Consider the following 22,470-nt stretch of genomic DNA (forward strand, 5'->3'; position numbering starts at 1 on the left):
TACCACTCAGAGCAACACTCGTCCTGCTAACTACTGGTTTATTGGTAGCAAGAGATTTGCACTCTAAAGCGCTTTTCCAAACAGTGTACTGGAGAGATGTTCAATATCAGGTAAACAACCAGTTCCAAGACTTGCACATGAAGTGCAAGTACCTCCTATGAAAGTATATCAGAATTTAAAGTCTAAACTGCAGTTGCATTGAAGCTTTAGGTGACTGGAATGTGTAGTATAGGAGAAAATAAAAGATTTATGGCACGAGAGAGCTCTGTGGCTGTCTTTGACTGCATTGGTAGGAATGCAGAAAAGACCACAGTTTATCATATAAACTGGAAAGCATAGAGTGTGAGAAACTATGCAGCAGAAATATGAAAGCATATTTAAAATGGTATTATCAAAGGCATTCTTTGACATGGAGTAAAGCACAAATAAAGAGAGCCTAGTGGAAGAATTAAATCTACGAGTGCTCTACCACATACAGAAAGGAAGTGGAAATAAATCCCTTGTACAACAGCACTGAATCTTGAATGTTATCTTGTTATAACAGGGATCTGTTTGTAATTATGTTTCTTTTTTATATACTTTTATATATGTATATATATGGTACTTCTCAATTCTCCCTATTTCAGACTGCATTTTCCTTATTCAAGCTGTTAGTGATGGACACGGCAGTGGTATCTTCGTTCAGAAATTCTGCTCAAAGTAAAGGTAACAGGAGAAGAAAATGGGAATTTTCAAAAAATTTCAAATTAAGCTGATGCAAATCAAGTAAACTGGTGCTTCATTTGCTTCTTGAGACAGAAGAAATTATTTGGGGAAAGAAGAGAAATCATATGATATCCACATAAAGTGGATATATTTTACATCAGTAAAAAATTAGTTCAGACAACCCAATATAAAAATAAACTTTTTTTTTTTGCATGCACCCCTTCCAATTATAACTCAGTAGAGGGAGTAAAAAAAAATTAAGTCAACCTTTTTTACCTAAGGAAAAAAAAAAGCATCACTTCACCGTAACTTACCACTGTGTGGAGGTGGATGGGGCTGGAGAGTGGAGAAAACCAACCAGTTTCATTTACATGAGATTTCCCTAAACTGCTGTTTAACACCTCAGAAAATGGTAGCTTTTTTCCCCTAAAGCTTCCCTTCTGGATCAGTGACACAAAGTATCTCTCTGTATCACCTTAGCCTCTGACTGTAGACAGTCATTCCGACATGACTGTCCTTAGAGTTGGAGGCTACGAACTACCTCAGCACTGAGCAAGGCACCAGGTGACTCATTTTGGTGGCCAGCAGGTGATTACAGTCTGCTGCTGCTGCCAGGCCCTGTATCCAAGAAGGTAAAATAACATGCAGCTGTTTCGTTGCATATAATGGGATTAGAAAAAACAGCACTTATCAATCACTAATAAGTCTAGTAAAAATATTTCACATTGAGAGGCCTCTCATTTTGAAAGGCAGAGGCCAGTTGTACAGAATCACAGACATATTTTTCTGTAAGTACTGTGGGAGGGTGAGGCAGAAAGTGGGGAGAAAGGGAGAAAAAGAGATGGGCTTAAGGCCGTTACTTGCAGTTGTATGCCACTTCGTCCCCACTTTCTCTCAGAAACCAAACAACACCCCCAGAAAAACCCACAGATTTTTAGAGAACAAGTAAATGTGACAGTCTACGAAGCTTTACATGACTCTGCATCCTATCCTACAGATGTTATCTTACTGGCAGAGAAAATAAGCCTTTTGAAAGGAGAGAGAGATGCATAATGCACTGTCACATTTGATAACATTTCATCCATCCGTAATGCATGGCCTATACTGGGAAGCTTTGCGGGGTTTACCTGCAGTTGACAGCAAGTTTGTCTTTGGGGAAGAAAAAAAAAAAACCAACTTAAAAAAAAAAGAAACCGCGCACGTTGACAGAGAGAGAGAGGAAGCGAGAGCAACCCGATTAACACGGACAGGGGGGACCGCGAAGCGAGCACATCTCTAAAACTCAGCCCCGAGTAAAGCGCCGGCGCCCAGCCCCGCGGCCGCGGGTGACAGCGCCCGCCCCCGTCCCGGACCGCGCTGTGACAGCCGGCGGCGGGAGCGGGGTGCCCAGGGGAGCCCCGGGGCAGGGCTGTCCCCGGGGCAGTGCTGTCCCGTCAGGGCTGTCATCGGGGCAGGCGGGGCGGTCCCTGGGGCTGCCGGCCGGCGGCGGGGCGGGCGCTGCGGCCGGAGCCTGGCACTCACCTCGGGGCCGGGTCGCTCGGGGGCCGGAGACCACATCCACGCGTGTCCGCGCCGCCTCCTGCTAGAGCTGCAGCGGGGGGAAGAAGGGTGGAGAAGAGGGAAGGAAGGGAGGGAGGCAAAGAGAGAAGGGGGAAGGAAGGGAGAAGCGGCGAGGTGAGGGCGGGGGCAGCGCTCGCACCTGCCCCGCCGCCCCGGGGAGGGGGCAGCCGGCGCCGCGGTGGGCGCTGCAGCTGAGGGAGGGAGCCACTCACCGCCGCCGCCATCCCCAGCGCCATCCTCCTCCTCCTCCCCGGTGCCGTGCACCCTCAGCCCGCCTCCTCCTGCCGCCGCTTCCGCTCTCCGCGGTGCGTAGCGAGGGGGAGGGCGGGGAGGCACCGCCCCGGCCCCGCCGCCTCGTGGGACCCGCTGCTGCCGCCGCCGCCGCCGCTGCCGTGCAGGTACCGCCGCAGCCGTGCAGGTACCGCCGCGGCCGTGCAGGTACCGCCGCAGCCGCGGCCGCCCGGGCGGGGGGCGCGGAGGGGGCGGTGCCGAGCCCCGACGGGTCACCCTGCGGGTCCCCCCGGCTGCAAGCCACTGGTCCTCCCGCCGTCTGCCCGTGGGTTTCCCGTGAGAAAGAGAAGTGTCGGCATCTCCCTCCTCACTTACGGAGTAGAGGGGCTTCCAGATGGGTGCCAAAGGACAGGCCAGTGGCCTGGACAGGGCGCGCTCAGCCGGCTTCGCCCCGGGAAACGGGGTCTGTCTGAAGCCATCGGTAGCAAGAGTGTGCTCTTTAGCGTTCTGTACAGCTACACTGCTCTAGTCTCCAAACAGTAATCTCTTAAGATGCACTAAATTTTTGTTCGATTCGAGAAAGTAAGAGCCAATTCCAAACTATGCGTTGGGTGGGGGTATTTTTTCTCTAATTTTTCACAGCTACTAGCACTCCTTGGAGACGATGGACCACTCAGCGAATGCATCTGTGCTCCTGGAAGGCTCTAATATTGGGTCACAGAAAGAGAGAGTGGTGACTGAGGAGGAATGGCTACAAAAATGGGAAGTGGGTAACATCGGGTTTCACAAGGAACAACGACATCCGTACGTGACTTCACTCTTCTGCCTAAGCTGTTTTAAGAAATGCTGTGAAATTAATTACTTGACTCATTTGAGAAACTCTTAATTGAAAATGAAACATTTGCAAAAGGAAAATTATTTTATACGGGCACAGCTTGAAGGTAAAATAAATATACAGATTTTTATGACTTACAATTGTCAAAAAAATGACAGAGAAAAGAAAGTATTGAAATTAGTTTAGAACTTTTGAATCAGGTTTTAAAACTTGGATAACTTGGCTAAAGATCTTAAATTTTCTGATGCAGAAGCTTTGCACTGCTTTTCATAAGCTGTGAAACCGAGGCCTGAAAAACATATGTGGAGGGCATCGGAGCAACTGCTGTGCACTGGAAAACAGGGACCTAAGAAAGCAAACCTGATTATATAGTCTTTCAAGTCCTATGGGAATGACTTGATTGATACAGAAGTTCAATAATCATTCTGTTTAAAAATCTCTGTTATGGCCCTCTTAGAGGTGGGTGGGTTGGTCTGCTTACTTGAAAAGACAAACAGAAAATAGAGCAACCATAAATGTGTTAATTTCTGACAGAAATTAAATTTACTTCCTAAGTACATGGGAGGTGAATGTTTTTATTTCTAATGGCATGAAGCAGGTTGAGCTAAGAACCTGTGTTGCATCATGCAGTTTCTGTGCTACCTGCCACAGCGTGTAGCACTTGGTGTTTAATGTGTCAGCACAAATACTTGCAGGGTTAAGTAAAATGTGTCTTCTTCTGCAGGCTCCTCCAGAAGTATCTGGATGTTCTTTTAAATGGCAAGAGTGGACTGAGGATATTTTTCCCACTTTGTGGTAAAGCAGTAGAGATGAAATGGTAAAACACAGATTACAACAGCAAAAATCTCATTTGATATGGGGAGGGAGAGGGGGAATTCCCAACCTTATACTGGCCAATGGAAATGTGCCACATCTCCACTGGTAGGAAAGCAGCGTCACTGGAAGCTGAAGGGAGGAGGAAGTTTGGTTTTATTTGCTGGTGTTTTGTATAGTAGCATAAATGGGATGGATAAGGATTAACCTGAAAGTGCTCCTCATTGTCCCAAGTTCAGCTTGGGGAATGCTGTATTTATGACAGACAGAGTGACTGAAGTCCTTACCATTGCTGGTTTTGGTAGCAATTCCATCTTAAATTGGTTGGTTGTGCCAGAGCACATTTTCAAGAGACCATGTAGCATATCATGCTGGGAATTTAAATGATTTGGGCTAAATATAACTTCCTCTTTTTTTATATTTATTATTTTCCTTTTTACCTTTTTTTTTGGTGGAGGTTATTTTTTTAATTAAGGCCTATATAAGCCAGTGTTTTTTTCTTGGAGAGGGTGGCACAAACCAAAAAACTGTGACTGAGCTGCATCCTCAAGGAATCCAGTTAGTCCCAGTTATCAGATTTTATCACAGTTACTACCTTCCAGGCTGCCTGCTGGCTCTGACATATGTTGCTGTTGCACTGAGCTGCAGCAGTGCAGAGGTTACCACACCTCCCTCGCTGGCTGTTCTTGCCAAGCCACAGAGCCAGCTAGGTGGACAACGTGCCTCAGCTGCCATAGTTCAGAGCAGAACACGTTTTGTAAATGGACAGTTTCTCTCTGTGACCACCTGTTTTCATTGAATCCATAGAAATAAATTAATACTTCATTCAATTTAAATAAAGCCTCTAAGTCCTTGTCAACTATATGTCAAGGAGTGCCAATTTAAGCTCAGATCATGGAGGGGAGGTGTTCAATATAACGTGAATGGTCCAGAAAGTCAGGATTAGGCATACCAGTGCATCCTAAAACCAGGGTTTCCCTTGTCAATAAATGCTGCATGAGAGAGACACATTTGGTAAAGGCCCGACCTGTGGGCCTCATGTTAACTTGGCACCTCTCTCTTCTGTGTGCAGGCTGGCAGACATGGGACACAACGTTGTTGGTGTGGAAGTAAGCGAACAAGCACTGAAGGATTTTTTTTCAGAACACAGTCTGCCTTATTGTGAGGAGCCAGTCCCAGAGATTTCAGGAGGAAAAATGTTCCAGGTATGTTTCCTACGTTATCAAATGATCTGGTGTCATTAATCATGCAATGCAGGCATAACTGAGCAAACAAGTTGTTCTGCTTTTATGCCTCTATTTTACTAGTAATTATTCACCTCTACTGAAGAGGTCTGAAGGGAAGCTCTGAGTTGTAATTTTGGACTGAGAAGTTGTTTGTTTGAACTTACAACTTTGGCCTTCTTTTCTTATGACAGTGAAGCACCTGAGGGAATGTAAAGGGAATGTATTTTAAAATTGGACAGTTGCATGTCTTGATAGGCTAGAACCTCTCTGGAGGGGATAGGAGAGTTACCTCAGTAAATTAAAACTAAAAATATTTCTTACAGTTTTCCCCCATTACACATAAGTGTATATTTAAAAATAATATATGTGTATGTTTTAAGGTATAAAGTATAAATAAATACTTATGTATGCATATTTAAAGATAGTTTGTTCATAAGTGTTGTTTCCTTTGCTTTTTATTGTAGAGTACTTCTGGCAACATTTCCCTGTACTGCTGCAGTATTTATGATTTGTCCAGGTAGGAAAACACTGTGTTTTACAATTCTCTATAATAAAACATGCATTGGTACTGTCATAATACTGCCATTATTTTACTTGAATCAGACATAAAGATTTGTCAGGTTGTCTCAAGAAAACTTCCATTAATTTGTATGATAAATGTAAATAGCCAGTCTCCAACAGAAACTTAACTCTGTTGTTGACCATTAGGGATGCCAACTAATTATCTTTAAATGGGCTTCTTGTTCTAAGCCATTCTGTGAAAGCTGATGCCAATAAATGCCCCCAGGAAGGTGCAGAAAACTGCTCAGAGACAATTTTTAGTCTTTAAGCAGCGAGGTATATTTATTGGCAACGTTGGAGAGCAGCCAGCTCGCACTGGACAAAACTGCTCTGCCTTTCCTGTGAATTTACAGGTTTTTATACCATTTCTACAGGTGATTGCAACATTTCCACATACATATTCATATGATTGCAACATCTGATTATAATATTCATAATAGGCGGAGTCTAGGCAGAGTCAGGGGTGTGGTCTTCATTCTGGGGAGAATCTAGGAGGGTCGTTCCTGTTCTTCATCCTTATCAGCCCCTGGCCCAGGCTCTATCATCTTCATGAACTTTTCAACTTTCTTGATTTTGGCAGACTTCATGGTGAATTTGGCAAGATTCTTGGACTCAAGCTCCACTTTGCCCCCTTATCTTACTTAGGTTGGGTGTGTGTGCATTTTTCCAGTGTACGGTACCACTTAATCTCTATCTCTAAGTTCTGGCAGTGCATCCTAGCTAAGTATTGGCAAGGTTCTTCATTCTCTTGTTTATACCTATATTCTGACCTATACTTATATTCTCTACCTATATTCTGATTCTGCTTGTTTTCTGGGCCTTGTCTGGCTTCAAAGCTATAGAAAGACATGTTTGCTTTTACAGTAAAACCAAATTATCTTTGACATTATTGATGAATTCTGTGGTGCAAAACAGTAGCACTATCCCTTTATCAGAGTAACTTTGTATAAGTAAAGAGAATATACCCAGAGGTGTCTTAGCATGATAGTTCCCTCCTCTTGCACTTCTTACTCAGACATGATTTTCCCTAGATTATAAGATTTTGGTGAAGTTTTTTGTGTTGATTTGCTTTTCTTACAAACAACTGTCAGGAACAAGAATTTGTTCCATGTAAAAAGAAGGAGGTCAAGTCTTAATCTTTACTTCAATGGGCTTTCCAGAGCTAGTAGATATACAGGCTTAATAGGTAGTTTAGGGCACCAGAACATGGTGTTTACTATACAATCCTTTTTTTTTACCTCAATCTGCATAAATTGGAAAAAAAGACCGTTCATTACTAGAGTCCAAAGTGTTTCAGACCCTAGAACCTTTACTAAGACTTCTGCTCCTGCAGCTGACTCAATTTGGTTTGAGTAGTGTATGTGTAACTAGGCCTGCAAAGTGAGTGCCTGGGAAAAAAAGGGCTGTATATGAACATGACTTTGTAGATACTGCCTGATTTCTCCCCTACCTTGCCCCTGCAGTGTAGCTACTGCTGCATAGATCCCTATAAATCCTTCTTGCTATGAGTTGACAAGTTTCTCAGGGATTGCTTAAGCTTCTCAGAAATTTTTGAAAAATTCCATTATAAGTTTTGTAGCAAGTAGTGTGGTGAAACTTGTAACTTCCATCACAACATGGTGGAATTATACTTTGAAATGAACAAAATTAGGTAATTAGTGACAATTTCAGTGCATATTACTAGATCCAGTACACAGTTTCTCGTTGACAAAATAAATTGGCAGATTGATGTTCTGGCATGCAGAATGAACTGCATTCCCTAAGCAGTCAGCAGATACCCATAACTAGAAAAATGCACACACTCTTCCAATTTCTGTGCACAGAAAATTTGATTAATTACCCAGTAATTATGGAAATTAAACTTATTTCTCTCTTGCTGAGCTTGGCCTATTAACAGGTCCTTTTGATCTCCGTTAGACTAGCATTCTTTAGAGGAGAACTCAGATGTGCTTCTGACTTTTGTCAGAATGGGTCATTTCATAGACTCTTGCTAGTTAAACAGTAACAGGAATTACTGCTCTTTGTGGGAATTCTGGGACGAATGTAAAACAGTTATATTACACAACCATTGTACCTCCCAATACAATTATGGCTACAAGACTTTAAAAAAAAAAAGGTAAAAAAATGGCATTGACTGAAACTACTAAACATATGCAGAGATATAAATTCACAAGTCTATTCCTTAAATCCAGTGGGTTTTCCACCAATATGTGAATTTCTGATTTGTGTGTTAAATTTTGTTAGTTGTAATAGTACCTAACTACAGATGCGCAGATGGGCAAGGAGCACCCAGATGCTGAGCAAGTCCTGAGATCTGGGCAACCAGGAGATCGGGGCAAGGCCACAGCATGAGCCTGCCTCCAGCCTGTGATGACTGTAGGCCCTGATGAAATCTGTGGGGAGTAGAATACATGAAATGCCTGTATGGAGCCACCGCCACCATTCCAGTTAGACCAGATTAAAGTTGGGAAGAAAAACCAAGTGCAGAAAACTTCAGTGGCTGGCCTGAGGTCATGCAGCAGACTTGTCTATGCAGAGAGGAGAACAGCCTCCAAGCCTCAGAAGATCAAGTTTGTCACCTGCCCCACTAGACTTCCCTTTGTGCTCCACAGGTCCATTGCTTGTTTAACTGTCTCCTTAAAAATCTCCCTTCAGTTAAGGAGGTGGTTATTTAAATTAGATGCTTAGACTTGGCAAACTTTAAAAGAAATCAGCACTTAAAAGTGTTATCATGTCTCATCTCAGTAGAGTGGGAAATATAGGATCAGCTTCTAGGTTAGATGCCAGAGACTTAGCAATGCCATTGCAATGAAAATAGCAGTGAGCAGAGAGAAGTTGTCGTGGTTTAACCCTGGCTCACAGCTAAGCACGACACAGCTGCTTGCCCACTGCCCCTGTCATGGGATGATAGGGACAATCATAAGGGTAAAAGTGAAAAAGAAACTTCTGGGTTGAGATAAAAACAGTTTAATAATTAAAAATAAATTTTAAAAAGAAATTGTAAGAAAAATTAAAAAAAAAAAAAAAAAACAATGACCAAAGAGAGAGGAAAATAAAACTCCAGAAAGACAAGTAGTGCAAATGAAAACAGTAGTCCACCACCAACCAACTGATGCCTAGCCAGTCCCCAAGCAGCGACCCCTCCTTCCCCTGCAGCTTCTCTCCCAGGTTTTTTTGCTGAGCATGACAACATATGGTCTGGAGTATCCCTTTGCTCAGTTGGGGTTAGTTGTCTCAGCTGTGTCCTTTCCCAGCTTCTTGTGCACCTCCAACCTACTCACATCATGGTGTCATGGTGTGAGGAGCAGAAAAGGCATTGATGCTGTGTAAGAGCTGCTCAGCAGTAGCTAAAACAGCCATGTCTTATTAACACTATTTTCGGCACAAATCCAAAACATATCCCCATGACAGTTACTAGGAAGAAATATAACTCTACCCCAGCCAAAACCAGTACACAAGTGAAGGCAGAGGTGGTGCAATTGGACTCTGACACCTTCCCAGTAGGCCAAAAGGTATTGCACAATTCCGTGCCATATTTTTCTCACTAAGTAAACCTATTCAAACTTTCCTTAAAGTTATGCAATTTACATTATTACTACCTTATTATCTAAACTCCTTTTTTAATAATTACCAGAAACAAGGCTCTTCTTATGCCCCAAATATTCTTATCTTAGGGTCACCCTGACTGCTCTTACCACCCCTCAATAAAGGCACTTCTTGATAGTCTTACCCACTTGCAGGTTTTGGGTGGTCACTGAAGCCATCTGCCAGCATAACCAGAAGCAAAATTAATGTCAGTGATAGTGTTACACTGAGGCAAACAGCAGTGTAACTTACCTTTTCCAACATCAAACAAATTGAAAGCTGAAGCTAACTGTCCTGGGCATGTAGCTGGGAATTGAGGTGTCTAAAGTTACTGGATGTGCTTAGTTCAATGATACTAAAGCAGTAAGGCACCTTCCTTAGCCTGCGTTTGAAATCATGCATGGGTTTTAGAAGGTGGTCGAGAACTGTTGATGTGCTGAGTACATGTTAGTATTACTTCAAGGGTGACAGCAGGGTGTGATTACCAAACACTGAGATGGGTTGCCTGAACATGTTAAAACTACATTCCTTCCTCCCTGACTTGTCTCAGCACCCTCTAATGATGGGGAAACACCGACCAGTTCCAGCACCTTTTTACTATTGCAAGGCCATGTACCAGGGAGGTTTTTTGTGTTCCAGATCACCTTAGTGTGGATCATGAAAATGCTGCACCATAACAAAAAGCTAGTGGGGAATCTGCATCCTTGTGACTTCACAAAGATATCTGATCAAAGATGAAGATGCCTTTTTACTATTTCTAAACCTTTTCTTTATCTCCCTGTAGCTCAATTGTTGGTAAGTTCGATGGAGTTTGGGACAGAGGAGCTCTTGTAGCTGTGAATCCATGTGACAGACAACGGTTAGTAAATTGCATTGTTATTGTCTTTATTCTGCTGCATGCAGCCACAAGTTTTTCCTACTGCCACTTGTTGATGAGTCTTCTTTCGTTTAAAGGACAACCTACACAAGTTTTTCTCTACCGCAAGCATCTGCTGCAGTCACAGAATGTCATACTCTAGATTTGTGAACTTCCTTCAGGAAGCCACTCTGCCTCTTGGTGGGAAAATATGTGGTTTGTTCCAACCAATTAGAAGCAGAGTTGCAAGTCTCATCTGAATTCTATTATTTCCCTTTCACCACATCTGCTTCTCTTCTCTGTGTTCTTTTTCTTCTCACTTCCCTTGATTCCAAATTTTCGTTCTTGCCTATAGCTAACCCAAATTTAGTTTGAACCTACTCCCATGATCTTTTAATTAGATACATAATCTTGAGTTCACAATAATTTTAAAAGATCATTACTGTATTGTGCACTGTATTCTAGACTGTGACAGGTGAATACTTGGTTTGTCTGTTAGTTTTGAGTTGAATATGCAAAAAAAAGGATAAATGCTTGTTTGTGAGGAGTAAACATAACCCTTTGAGGTTTTCCATGTGTAGCATGAATTTCATGCTCCTGAAATTCAAACTTTGTTTAGTCTTTGTGCAGTTCAGTTCAAATGCACAGAAGTGCATGTTGCCTCTTTTGTTGAGTATTTTGAGTGCAATGCTTGAATGCTTTACAAAAATAATAAAGTATAACTTTCTCCTTTTAGCTATGCCAGTTTGATGATCAACTTAATGGAGAAGAATTCTTCTTATCTCCTTGTTACGGTTTCATATGATCCAAACAAACACAAAGGTGAGAGCTTTGTGCTGTTCACATTATGATTTTGTGTGCTTTAATACAAATTGTAGATAGGTGTAATATATATATTTGTATCTTCTCCAAGTTTTTTATCTCTATAGCTTTGTTAGCTGATCACGCCAGTATAACTGTATGTTAAAAATTTTAGATGTTAACCAAGCTTGAGACTATATTTGGGTTCTCTCTAGAGTTCAGACATGCTAAGGGTAAGTTGAGGACAGACATGGTATATTAACAATAAAATGAAACTGGAAGTGTGGCTGTGACAATGAAGCTGGAAGTGTGAATACTTAGTAACATCCTGTCTGGCCTAGGGAGCTTGAAACACTACCAAGAATATCAGCTTTGCGCTGTTTACCCAATGCTCGCAACCAAACGTGTTGCCCATATTGTGCCTCTCTCCCAGCCACTACCATGCTCTGAATATACTTGGAAGAGGTGGGATTTTATAAAATCATAAGGTATTCTTTCCTTTTATGTTATATACTGAAGTGTGAGGTGTTTTAAAAGATTATATTTTTGTTAATATTAACACGCAAAAGAAAGAGATTTCTTGCTACTTTTGGGCCCCTCAACATAATTATCCCTGAAAAAATTAGGTTTTGTTTTCATAGGCAACAATAGTTTAATTCATTGCTTTCCCTCTTGCATTGTTCAACTTTTAGCTTTAATTATGCCATTGTAGTGTAAAGAGATTGTAGGCTAGATTCACACAGCTGAGAGTGTGATTCAACACTGAGAGCGTTGTATCCACATCACATTCAAGATTCCCTGGTTGTAGCTGGAGATGATGCAGCAGCAACACCTGAAGCTGTCTGGTGGCCCACCAAGGTGTCACAAGTTCTTGGACATGTTGTTTTCTGGTTGTTGCTGATGGTGCTACATCCTGGGGCCCAATTACAGGCCAGGTGTTGTGAGTGAAGGGGCTGGCTCTCCCACTGCAGTGTAAATGTTTGTCTTCTTCCAGTGTCTTCTGTCTGATTAGCTTCACCCCTTTTTTTTTCAGGCCCACCATTTTATGTTCCTGAATCTGAAATTAAAAGCTTGTTTGGTAAGTAATATTTCAGCTAACCCTTAGGAATTTTTTCCAAAATGGGTAAACATGTTTATATGCCTCTACCTTGCCTCTACCTGTGACGAGTGATACAGTCATTTGCTTCTTATCTAAGGGCTGGAATCATGGAAAAATACCAGGAAAAATAAATACCATTTAGCCACAGGGATTTTGCAGTCAAGGAAAATTCTCAGCTTTCCAAAGGCTATGAAGAAAACCCAAGAGACAAGGAGACTCTTGTCTCCCTGTGGCATCTTTTTGTTCTCCCAGGATTCATACTGCACTCAGTGATCTTGTAGATGCTGTCTTAGTCCCACTTGACCATTTTGTCTTTGTCTGCACCTCATCAACCAGCTGCACTGGTTTTAATATAAGGCCTACCAGTGCTACATCTTCTGCTGTACTTTTGTGACAAAGAAAAAAAAGTAACATGCTACACAAAGAAAATGCTAAAAACATACAACTCAAATCCATCAAAATAATGAATGTTGGAGTTATGGCAGGATTTTAATTTTAAAAGTTCCTTCTGATATGCTTTAAAATTGCACTTTTAAATTTACAACTTTTTGAGACTCCTGCAGTGTTTGTGTGCAGTGAGTCATTGGTAAAGACAGTTGCATCCCAGCGCAAAAGAGACAGATAAGTTTTCTCAAATGCCTTTATGTCACTACGTTAAGGACTGTAAGGAAATCTGTGGATAAGATTTATTTTTTTCTGAAGAGTTTTCATTTTTCAGTAACTAATAATTCACTAATTTGTTACTCTTTCCTCCTTTTCAGGCAGCTGCTGTGAAATTCAGTGTCTTGAAAAAGTCGATGACTTCTCAGAAAAGCACAAACAATGGGGATTAGATTATTTTCTGGAGGTGCTATATATGCTAAAGTTTGTAGCTTGATTAAAATTATTTAAAATAACTTGCCTCCCATCTTCCTTTTATTTTTATCTCACATTTTAAAATGGGGCATTCTTAAAGCAGACTGTAGTGTACAGAAAAATACCTGTGGAACATTTTTGTCCATTTTTCTTACCAAGTCAGCTCTTCTACACAGCTGCCTTCACTGCCTTGATATGTGCACAGATTTCCTTAAACTCCATGCACAAACAAGCATTATTAAAGTATATCTTTTTCTTACATATCAATTCAAATCATCTGAGCTGGGAGAAAGAAACATTCCTGTTCCTTTTTGGCTGTTGCCGCTGTCTGCCCAGCACTCTGTGGATCAGCCTCGTCAGCTGGCAGCCCTGGGAGCAGTGGCCAGCTGCTGTTCAAACACTGTTTTCCGCAATGCTGGCCTTGCACCAGACCGGGCAGCTGGGCAAGAGAGGTGGGAAACTGCTACTTTATGTCCCTGTTAGTTGTGAATATAAGTCCAGTGAAGACCTGGCAGTAAGCAGGCAAGGCAAGGCAGCAGCTGCCAAAGGGGAATTACCATCAAGCAAGGAAGACTGGAGGGAAGCAAACTGGGTGATAGTAAAGGGGAGAGTATGAGGAGAAAATGTCCTGGCAGTTGTTCAAAAGTGTGCTGCTCCCTCACTCAAAAGCACAGCTATGAGCTGGCAAACCAGCACAGGGCTTGTAGGGTGAGAGGGTTCAAAGAGTGCCAAGTGAGCTGTGGGTATTATTACTAAGCCATTTTCCATCATCTTTGAAAGGTTGTGGAGAACAGGAGGGGTGCCTGAGAACTGAAGAAAAGACAGTGTCACTCCAGTCTTCAAAAAGGGCAAGAAGGAGGACCTAGGAACCTACACGCCAGTCAGCTTCACCTCATCTATGGAAAGGTGATGGAACAACCCATCCTGGATGTCATCTCTAAGCATGTGGAGGAAAAGAAGGTTATCAGGAGTAGTCAACATGGATTCACCAAGTGGAAATCATGCTTGACTTATAGCCTTCTATGATGCAATGACTATCTGGGTAGATGAGGGAAGAGCAGTGGATGTTGTCTACCTGGACTTCAGCAAGGCTTTTGACACTGTCTCCCATAACATCCTCATAGGTAAGATCAGGAAGTGTGGGTTGAGTTAGTGGACAGTGAGGTGGATTGAGAACTGGCTGAATGGCAGAGCTCAGAGTGTTGTGGAGAACCTAGATGGAGGCTGGAACAAGCGGTGTTCCCAAGGCTCAGTACTGGCTCCAGCCATGTCCAGCTTATCCATCAATGACCTCAATGAAGAGACAGAACATACCTGCAGTAAGTTTGCAGATGATACAAAACTGGGGGAGTGGCTGACACAGCAGAGTGCTGTGCTGCCATCAGCAAGACCTGGACAGGCTCAAGATCTGAGCAGAGAGGAACCTAGTGAATCTCAGTGAAGGCAAGTGCAGGGTCCTGCACCTGGGGAAGAATAAGCCCGGGCATCAGCACAGGCTGGAAAGTAACTCTGCGGAGAATGACCTGGTGGTCAACAAGATAGACAGCAGTGTGCCCTTGTGGCCAAAAAGGCCACTGGTCTCCTGGGATGCATTAGGAAGACTGTGGCCAGCAGGTCAAGGGAGGCGATCCTGCCTCTCTAATGAGCCCTGGTGAGGCCACATCTGGAGTGCTCTGTCCAGTTCTGAGCTCTTCAGTACAAGAGAGACCTGGACATACTGGAGTGAGTCCAGCAGAGGGCTATGAAGATGCCTAGTGGACTAGAGCATTTCTCTTATGAGAACAGGCTGAGAGAGCTGGGATTATTTATCCTGAAGAGGACAAAACTGAGAGGAGATCATTAATGCTTACAAATATCTTTAATGTCAGGTGTCAAGAGGATGGGACCAGACTCTTTTCAGTGTTTCCCAGCAACAGGACAAAGAGCAACAGGCCCAAACTGAAACACAGGAAGTTCCATCTGAATATAAGGAAAAACTTCTCTACTTTGAGGGTGACAGAGTACTGGAACTTCTCCCCTTTGCAGCTTGTTTTGAAAGGAAAGTATGATTGCAATGTAGCATATTCATCAAGAATAGAAGGCAAGTAAAAGCCATGAGGTTTTTTAGACTGTTGTAGTCCTAGAGCTGCAAATGGGTCTAATGATTTTAGCACAGCAGTCATCACGCCTACAGCCCATTGCAACACTCGATATTGCTTGTAGATACTCATGTTTCAAGGTCAGGTCGACAGAGAGAAGAGATGTAGCCAGTAGGCCAGAGCAAGCTCAGAGCTGTTATTTTTGTATGTTTTCACTTCTAGTCACTACCGCAGCTACCAGGATAAAGCATCTCCTTTCTTTGAATCCAGAAATTTTTTTCTAGATGCAACGTGAGAGCTGCTGAATTTTATCTCAGACTTCCAGACACATGATAGCCTCAGAAGGCCAGGTGCTTGACATGAGGCTGCTGCATGCTCTGTGATGTCCTGTGCAGGACTCTCATGTGACAATCTGGCAAGAGCAATGCCATGTGCCAAATGAGCCATTTTGGGATGTGTAAGATGCCTTTGCCATGTGTGTGTACCCTGCAGTTACTCTGAGAAAACACCGTAAATACACCTTGCAGAACAAGCACACGCTGTTCATTGTACCTTACAAGACGTGTGTATTTACTTGTCTGAGAAAGGTGTCACGAGTGATGAATGTAAATATTTTCACTGTGTTTTCTAAAGTTTTCCAGAACAGCAAGAGAAATATGATAAAGATGGTCAGAGGGACGGAGCCCCTCTCCTATGAAGACAGGCTGAGAGAGTTGGAGTTGTTCAGCCTGGAGAAGAGAAGGCTCCAGGGAGACATTATAGCGCCTTCCAGTATCTGAAGGGCCTGCTGGAGAGCTGGAAAGGAACGTTTTATGAGGGCATGCAGTGACAGAACAATGGGTAATGGCTTCAAACTGACAGAGGATACTGACACTGGCACATGTTGCCCAGAGAAGCTGTGGATGCCCCATCCCTGGAAGTGTTCAAGGCCAGGTTGGATAAGGCTCTGAGCAACACGGTTTAGTGGCAGATGCCCCTGCCCATGGCAGGAGGGGTTGGAACTTGATGATCTTCAAGGTCCTTTCCAACCATTCTATGGTTCTGTGAAGCTGTGGCTTACTTCCTTACTCTGGTAGGGATATAAATAGCACTAGCAGTGGTGTGGTAACCCGGTAACTGGATGTCTGTGAGGATCTGGCGGATATATGAATAATCTGATGAATATATGAATAATCCGCTGGAGACAGGAAGGCTCGGGTGGATATTTGAACATTCTGCTGGATATTTGAATGCTCTGGCGGACAGGGGAACGCTGATGACCCCGGCAGGGCGGGCAGCCCGGGCCCCTCGGCGCCGTCCCGCCGGCAGCGCTGCCCCGCCCGGGCTGGCCCGCAGGGGGCGCGCGGCCGCCTCGGCCGCGCTCAGCGCCCGCCCCGCTCGGCGCGGGTGATCCGGGGCCCCTCCGGGCGATCCGTCCGACCTCCTCGGGCCGGGATGGCGGCGGAGGACGAGGCCGAGCTCAGCCTGCTGGAGTGCCGGGTGTGCTTCGAGCCGTACGGCCCCGACGGGCAGCGGCGGCCGCGCAACTTGCCCTGCGGGCACGTCCTGTGCGGGGGCTGCGTGGGGGCCCTGAGCCGGCGCCTGGAGTGTCCCTTCTGCCGGCGGCCCTGCGGCCCCGCCGAGACCAGCGACTGCCGCCCGCTGCTGCAGCTGCTGGAGCTTCTGGGCCCCGCCGGCCGCCTCGCCCGGGCCCTGGGCGGGAGCGGCGGCCCAGGGTCGGCCGCGCCGGCCCCCGCGGGGCTCGGGCTGCGGCTGTGCCTAGGCGGCTGGGGGTCGCTGGTGAACCCCACCGGGGTGGCGGCCTGCCGCGGCACGGGGCGCCTGGCCGTGGCACACGACGGCAAGAAGAGGATCCACGTCTTCGGGCCCAGCGGGTTCTGCCTGCAGCGGTTCGGGGAGAGGGGGGACGCGGGCAACGACGTGAAGTACCCGCTCGATGTGACGGTCACGTCGGACGGGCACGTGGTGGTCACCGACGGCGGGGACCGCTCCGTGAAGGCCTTCGATTTTGAGGGAAGGGGGGTCCTGGCGGTCCGGGAAGGCTTCCGTTTGCCCTGGGGCTTGGATGCCACCCCCGAGAGTGAAGTAATCCTGACCGACTCGGAGGCAGGCGCTCTCTACCGCCTGACGGCCGACTTTGGAAGGGGGGAATTGAAGAAGTGTCAGATGATCCGGGCTCAGCTCGTCAGCCCCAGAGCGGTCGCGGTCTGCCAGACCTCGGGGGCTGTCGCGGTAATAGAGCACCTGAAAGCTCAAGGACTGAACAAGGGCAGCACCCGAGTGAAGATATTCAGTGTGGAGATGGATCTCATCGGCCAGCTGGATAGCTTCGGTCTGAACCTCGTTTTCCCGTCCAAAATGTATGCTACGGCTGTGGCCTTTGACAAAGAAGGTCGTGTTATAGTAACGGATGTCTGTAGCCAGGCCGTAATATGCTTAGGGAAACCAGAGGAGTTTCCCATGTTTAACCCTCTAATTAACTATGGGCTTTCTTATCCTGTCGGACTGACTTACACGGCAAATGATTCCCTCGTCATTTTAGACAGTGGTGATCATTCAATAAAAATATATAGCTCTACCTGAATGGTTTAGATGCTTACTGTTCAGGTTCAAGCTGCTTTTGGCCATAACGCATGGAAAGTTCTGGTGCTTGTAGGCACAGAGAGAGGAGGTGGTTTCTGGGCTTTATGGTGAAATTACCCCCTGACCAACATGCCGTGCTTCCTGCAAAACTTGTGTTGGACCTCTTGCCTACCTGTGGGAGAAGACCTAGCTGCTGCTGGCTGTAGTCAACAATGAATCAACCAAACAAATAATTTGGCATTTTAAAACTAGTCCAGATCTTGAAAACCAAACGTTTTTCATCCTTTTTGATGAGTAATCAAAGACCAGCACCTGTGAAAGTGATGCATCATTTATTTACATTTCCCAGCACACAGTTTTCATTGTTCTTAATTAAGCATAGATACGCTCATGGGGTTGACAGATATTCTGTTTCCAGGAATTCCAGCTTTCTTGTTTCCACAAGAAAGAAGTTTGGCTTGACAAAATGATAGGAGAATTGGAAGCTTCCGTTCAAGGTTGCCTAAATCCAGCTAAGAACATTGCGATTGAGGAGCTACCACTGATGAGTGAGTTATGTGGTGTTCAAAGCCTATTTTTTCCATACCAGGAAAACACATTTCTGGGAGCACCCTTCAGTCTGCTATTTTTTTTCCCACCTTTATTAGGGTTGTACTGGAACACTCTGTCTTCCTCTAAAATGCCCAACTCTGTGTCTTTACCTAGAGATAATCTGGTGTGTGGTTCCACAGCATGGGCAGCTTTCCCTTAAAAGCTCCTTGAAGTAATGGTGTTTAGACCACAAATACTCTTGCATATGTAAATTTGAGTTGGCTGTGCTGCTAACACAAGTGCACTTAGAAGGTTTTCAATACTGCCTGCTCCTGCTTTGTCATTAATACAGTGCTTTTGCACCCAAACTGGAGGATTCGACTGCAAATTGAAATGTTAGTGAGAAGTAATAGAGAAAGAGGGAAGTAAGGCCCATTTTCTTCCTAGCTTCCAAATGAGGTTTTGTTGATTGTGAATACACAGAAGGTTTAGATCAGTTTATATTCTCTTGAAGGTAGTTTCATTGTGGACACAAGTTCTCTTGCCTTATTGCACAGTGGAAATTACGGTGTATCTGAATTCTGAGAAGGATTAACACCCCCGCTAGAAGTCACTGCTGCATTTTTAGGCATTTACCTGCTGCTGAAATGATTACTCAGGTGCTTCAGTGTTAAAATGAAGTTAGATATAAATGTAAATGCTATCTGAGGTAGAGACAAGTAGGTTGAAATGGCATAAAACTTTTGGAGTAATTTATTTAGTAACTGAAATCATTAATATTAACTAATGTAATTGGAAATTCAGAGGCAATCTTTCTATCACTAAATTTTTCATCTGGCTTTTGGTCTGACTTCAGGGCATTTAATAACTGCATGTATTGCTGCACCAGTGATTTACCAAATACTTACCTTAAATTGGAGCAGTTTAGTCCTCTAATTCAGACAATGTATTAATCTGTTTTATGTTAACATTTGTATAAACAACACAAATCTATTACATGCAGCTATTTGTACTGGCTAACTGAACAGTGACCTGCCAATAAAGTGTGATTTGCTTATTCCTATATTTGAATAATTTAGTGAAAATTCCTCATATATTTTCATCATGGGTTTCTCTGTTACAATACAATTTCTCTATCACAGTTGCCCTGTAGATGGTTTCTTTTTCTGTCTGGAAATATCCTGCTGAAGTTGTTGTAGGGCCATCTGTTGCTATTGAAAATTATATGGACCTGTAAATTTGGTCTTTTTTGGCATTCTCTGCTGCCAGGCCAAACAGTAAGTGCCTTTGGAAGAACCAGAAATCCTCCTTGGTTGTTCTGCAGCAGGAGGTGTATGGTCCTGAGCAGGAGCCCTGTTGAGAGATCAGGAAGGAAATTTACTCAGAGGAGCATCCACTTGGATTATATATTTTCCTTTCTAGGTACCAAGGAGACATCTGTCTTTGAGGGATATAGAACCAATTAGAGAACACTTCCTTTGGGGGACTGCTGTGTGTCAAAATGCATGCAGTGCCATCAGTGTCATCAATGCTGTATTCATACATAATTAATAGTTTGTTGCAGTAGCAATTCACGTGAACCACGGGCTGTGAGCTTTCATCTCCTCAAACCTTCATGTCCACCAGAAGCTTGGTTTTGCTACTGAACTCATGGATGGGCAAATTTCCTAGGACCTACCACCATGCAGGCAACTTTCCAGTAGCTGAAATGCTGATTTTTAAACATTTGTCTCGTATTGTTTTAAAATCTACAAAACCTCTCATTGGTAGCCATTTTGCTCCTGTCTGCTTTGGTATATGACTAGAAATCACTTGATTTTTGGGTTTGCAAGCAAAATAAACCTTGTGCCTTTATTCTACCTAGTTTGCTGTGTGCCATCTCCTGCAGTCTCTGCTCGACCCACCTACTGAAAGCAAATGTAGACGTCTTCTGTGGATGATGCGGCTGTTTTCCTTTTACTTTATAGCTTGGTGCTTAGTGTTGTACAGCCCTGCATCAAAGGAACCATTACACTCCCTCCTAATTCATTTGATGCAGGTGCCTAAATTGAGAAGCCATAATGAAATGTTATAAAATGAAATTAAAATTCGGAGTCCTTCATTGTGTAAAGGAAAATGCAGCAGTAGAGCTGAAAACTTTCTTTTGACACAAAGGAGAATTTAAGAGATAATGAGAGAGGGAGAGATCCACCAATATGCTGATAACAAACTAAAAAGCCTCTGACATTTTTACTTACTCTTGCCCTTTATGTGTATATGTACATTTCCCCTATAGCTACTGCAGATATCCATTGCCTTCAGGATGACACCTTCATGCCATCTGCTTTTCAAAGCCCAGGGGTCACATAGTCCTGCGAATCTGTTGGAATTTAGTCATAGATTTCAGCAGAACAAAAACTTGTGTTCTGAGAGAGGGAGGGCAAATGATGAGGGGACCATACTTGAACAGATATCCTTAGGTAGGTATCCTTAGACCTTTTTGGGGTCTGACTGGTTGTGCTTGGAATGGGGATAGCTAGATGTGTGCTTACCTTTGGTGGCCATTTCATCTAGAAAGTAATGTGGGACTGTGTCTAGTTGCTTCAATGATAATTACTGTTGAGTTTATTTTTAAAAAAACACCACATTTGCATGACTCTCTATACCTCATGCTTTAGCCATCTGGATTAAAACCAAATAAGCATAATGGACAGTATCCTTCTAATGTCATCTCTTCAGCCTCTAGTAGAGATTGTTGTGTCTGTTGCGCACACACACGTTGCAATTCCTCTTTGGTTTATTTTTAAGCACTGATCTCAGGTTGCTACCACTGCATATAAATATATCAGGGTATGTTTACAGTGTTAAGGAATTAAAGGAGTCAGAGGAGTTTCATAAATGTGTATTGAAACAGTGTTCTGTAATGCATATATTTTTTGGCTTGCTTGTGAAGAAAGTAATTTTAGATAAAGAATGTAATCTATTTTTCAGATTGATTAATGAATAGAAGGGAGAAAGTGAAAAAAAAAAAAGGAAAAATTTACTTTATTTTGGCCATTGTCCATTTGAGCATCTTTCTATTCCATCCAGCCCCACTGCTGTGCGCATCAGTTTGATGTTTATATTTTCTCAAAGCATGGATGTAACACCACCATAGCACTTTTTTAACATGGACTGATTTCAGGGGAAGAGAGGACCTCCTGTAATATCCAGCTCCCAAACTCCTAGGAGTTTTATAGAGCAGGTCCATCAAAATGATGGCCTTGAATAGAGAAGACCTTTCAATTCTGAAAGGGTTGATGGAGGTCAAAAATCAGCTTTCTCCCCTGGGCCCCTGTGAGTCATGGTGCTGTTGCACCCTGCACAAGAGGAATTTGCTTTCTTTTCTTTCTCTTCAGTGTTTGGGTTTTTTTTATTACTCTTCTCAGAGACCTATCCTTATAGTTTACAAGTCACCTGTGAGTCACAGCTTGCCTCCACAGGAGCAAAAAAATACACATATTTTGCAAATGAGTTTTAAACCTCACCCTTCATTCAGGCAGCTCAGGAGAACTGACAGATTGTTCGGAAAACAGCAAGTGCCTATTTGATACAGTTACATAAACATCCAGGCTTTCCCTAAAGTGCTTCCTTCATGTAATATGTCTGATTCTCCTGGACAGCTTCAAAGCTTTCTGATACTGGAGAGGTTCTCTGGGGGTAGATGATGCATTTACACCTTTTTCTCACTACTGCTTTCCAAGAGATTTACAGATATTTCTGAACTTGGCACTCCAACCTCTCTTTGAGGCAAACACAGTACAAATGTCTTGGCCCTGCAGCTGCAGACAGAACTGAGAATCAAGGGAAGCCTTTGGCTAGATCTCAGAGTTCCCATTACAAGGCTGGTACTTTAACAAAACAGGGAAAGTCTGTGTTTAATAATCCTCTTGTCTGGGAGTTGGCTTTATGATTTTGGAAGAAGTTTTGACATTTTGCTGATGATCTTCTAGTTGCTGATTCCTCTGGTGTTTCCTACAAATCATGGAAATTAATACTTTTCTAAACCACAGTGTATTCCTTGATAATTGCTTCCAGTGTGCTCCACAAAGGTGTGTGGTTTCAGAGTTTTGAAATGCTCTGTAAGGAGGTGTACTGCTGTGAAGCCCCATTGCAGGGATCAAGTTATATAT

At 43.7% G+C, this 22,470-nt stretch overlaps 3 protein-coding genes across 7 annotated transcripts in view; 2 read left to right on the forward strand and 1 right to left on the reverse strand.

Moving 5' to 3' along the window:
• Positions 1–3,260, reverse strand: part of KDM1B (lysine demethylase 1B) — a 27,342-nt gene extending 24,082 nt beyond the window's left edge. Inside the window, exons 1-2 of one of the 2 annotated variants that reach the window (XM_051799167.1) lie at positions 3,137–3,260; positions 2,478–2,652 (exon numbers count right to left, since the gene is read on the reverse strand). In XM_051799167.1, coding sequence (XP_051655127.1) covers positions 2,478–2,652; positions 3,137–3,182 — 221 coding nt within the window. In that variant the 5' untranslated portion in view covers positions 3,183–3,260. Of the gene's footprint in view, positions 1–2,226; positions 2,294–2,477; positions 2,653–3,136 lie in introns of those variants that run through there. The other variant, XM_051799168.1, reaches the window with a different exon arrangement.
• On the forward strand, positions 3,161–15,813 carry TPMT (thiopurine S-methyltransferase). 4 transcript variants are annotated; one of them, XR_007906573.1, is made up of 10 exons: positions 3,161–3,300; positions 4,056–4,148; positions 5,217–5,349; positions 5,835–5,887; positions 10,301–10,375; positions 11,109–11,194; positions 12,207–12,251; positions 13,034–13,119; positions 13,908–14,251; positions 14,996–15,813. XR_007906573.1 is itself a non-coding variant. In XM_051799269.1 (9 exons), the coding sequence occupies exons 1-9, from the start codon at positions 3,161–3,163 to the stop codon at positions 13,932–13,934; spliced, it is 738 nt and encodes a 245-aa protein (XP_051655229.1). In that variant the 3' UTR covers positions 13,935–15,813. The 4 variants fall into 4 exon arrangements, 3 of the variants coding, with proteins under 3 accessions (XP_051655229.1, XP_051655230.1, XP_051655228.1); XM_051799269.1 differs by having other exon boundaries at positions 13,908–15,813; XM_051799270.1 differs by lacking the exon at positions 13,034–13,119 and having other exon boundaries at positions 13,908–15,813.
• Positions 15,814–16,547: 734 nt separating this feature from the next.
• NHLRC1 (NHL repeat containing E3 ubiquitin protein ligase 1) lies at positions 16,548–19,460 on the forward strand. The gene has a single exon (XM_051799266.1). It carries the CDS (start codon positions 16,640–16,642, stop codon positions 17,786–17,788), a length of 1,149 nt encoding a protein of 382 aa, XP_051655226.1. The 5' UTR covers positions 16,548–16,639; the 3' UTR covers positions 17,789–19,460.
• Positions 19,461–22,470: the final 3,010 nt, after the last annotated feature.

Source organism: Manacus candei, unplaced genomic scaffold, assembly GCF_025592945.1.
Source record: "Manacus candei isolate 608988 ecotype Guabito, Panama unplaced genomic scaffold, ASM2559294v1 h1tg000049l, whole genome shotgun sequence".
In the NCBI taxonomy this organism is placed as follows: Eukaryota; Metazoa; Chordata; class Aves; order Passeriformes; family Pipridae; genus Manacus; species Manacus candei.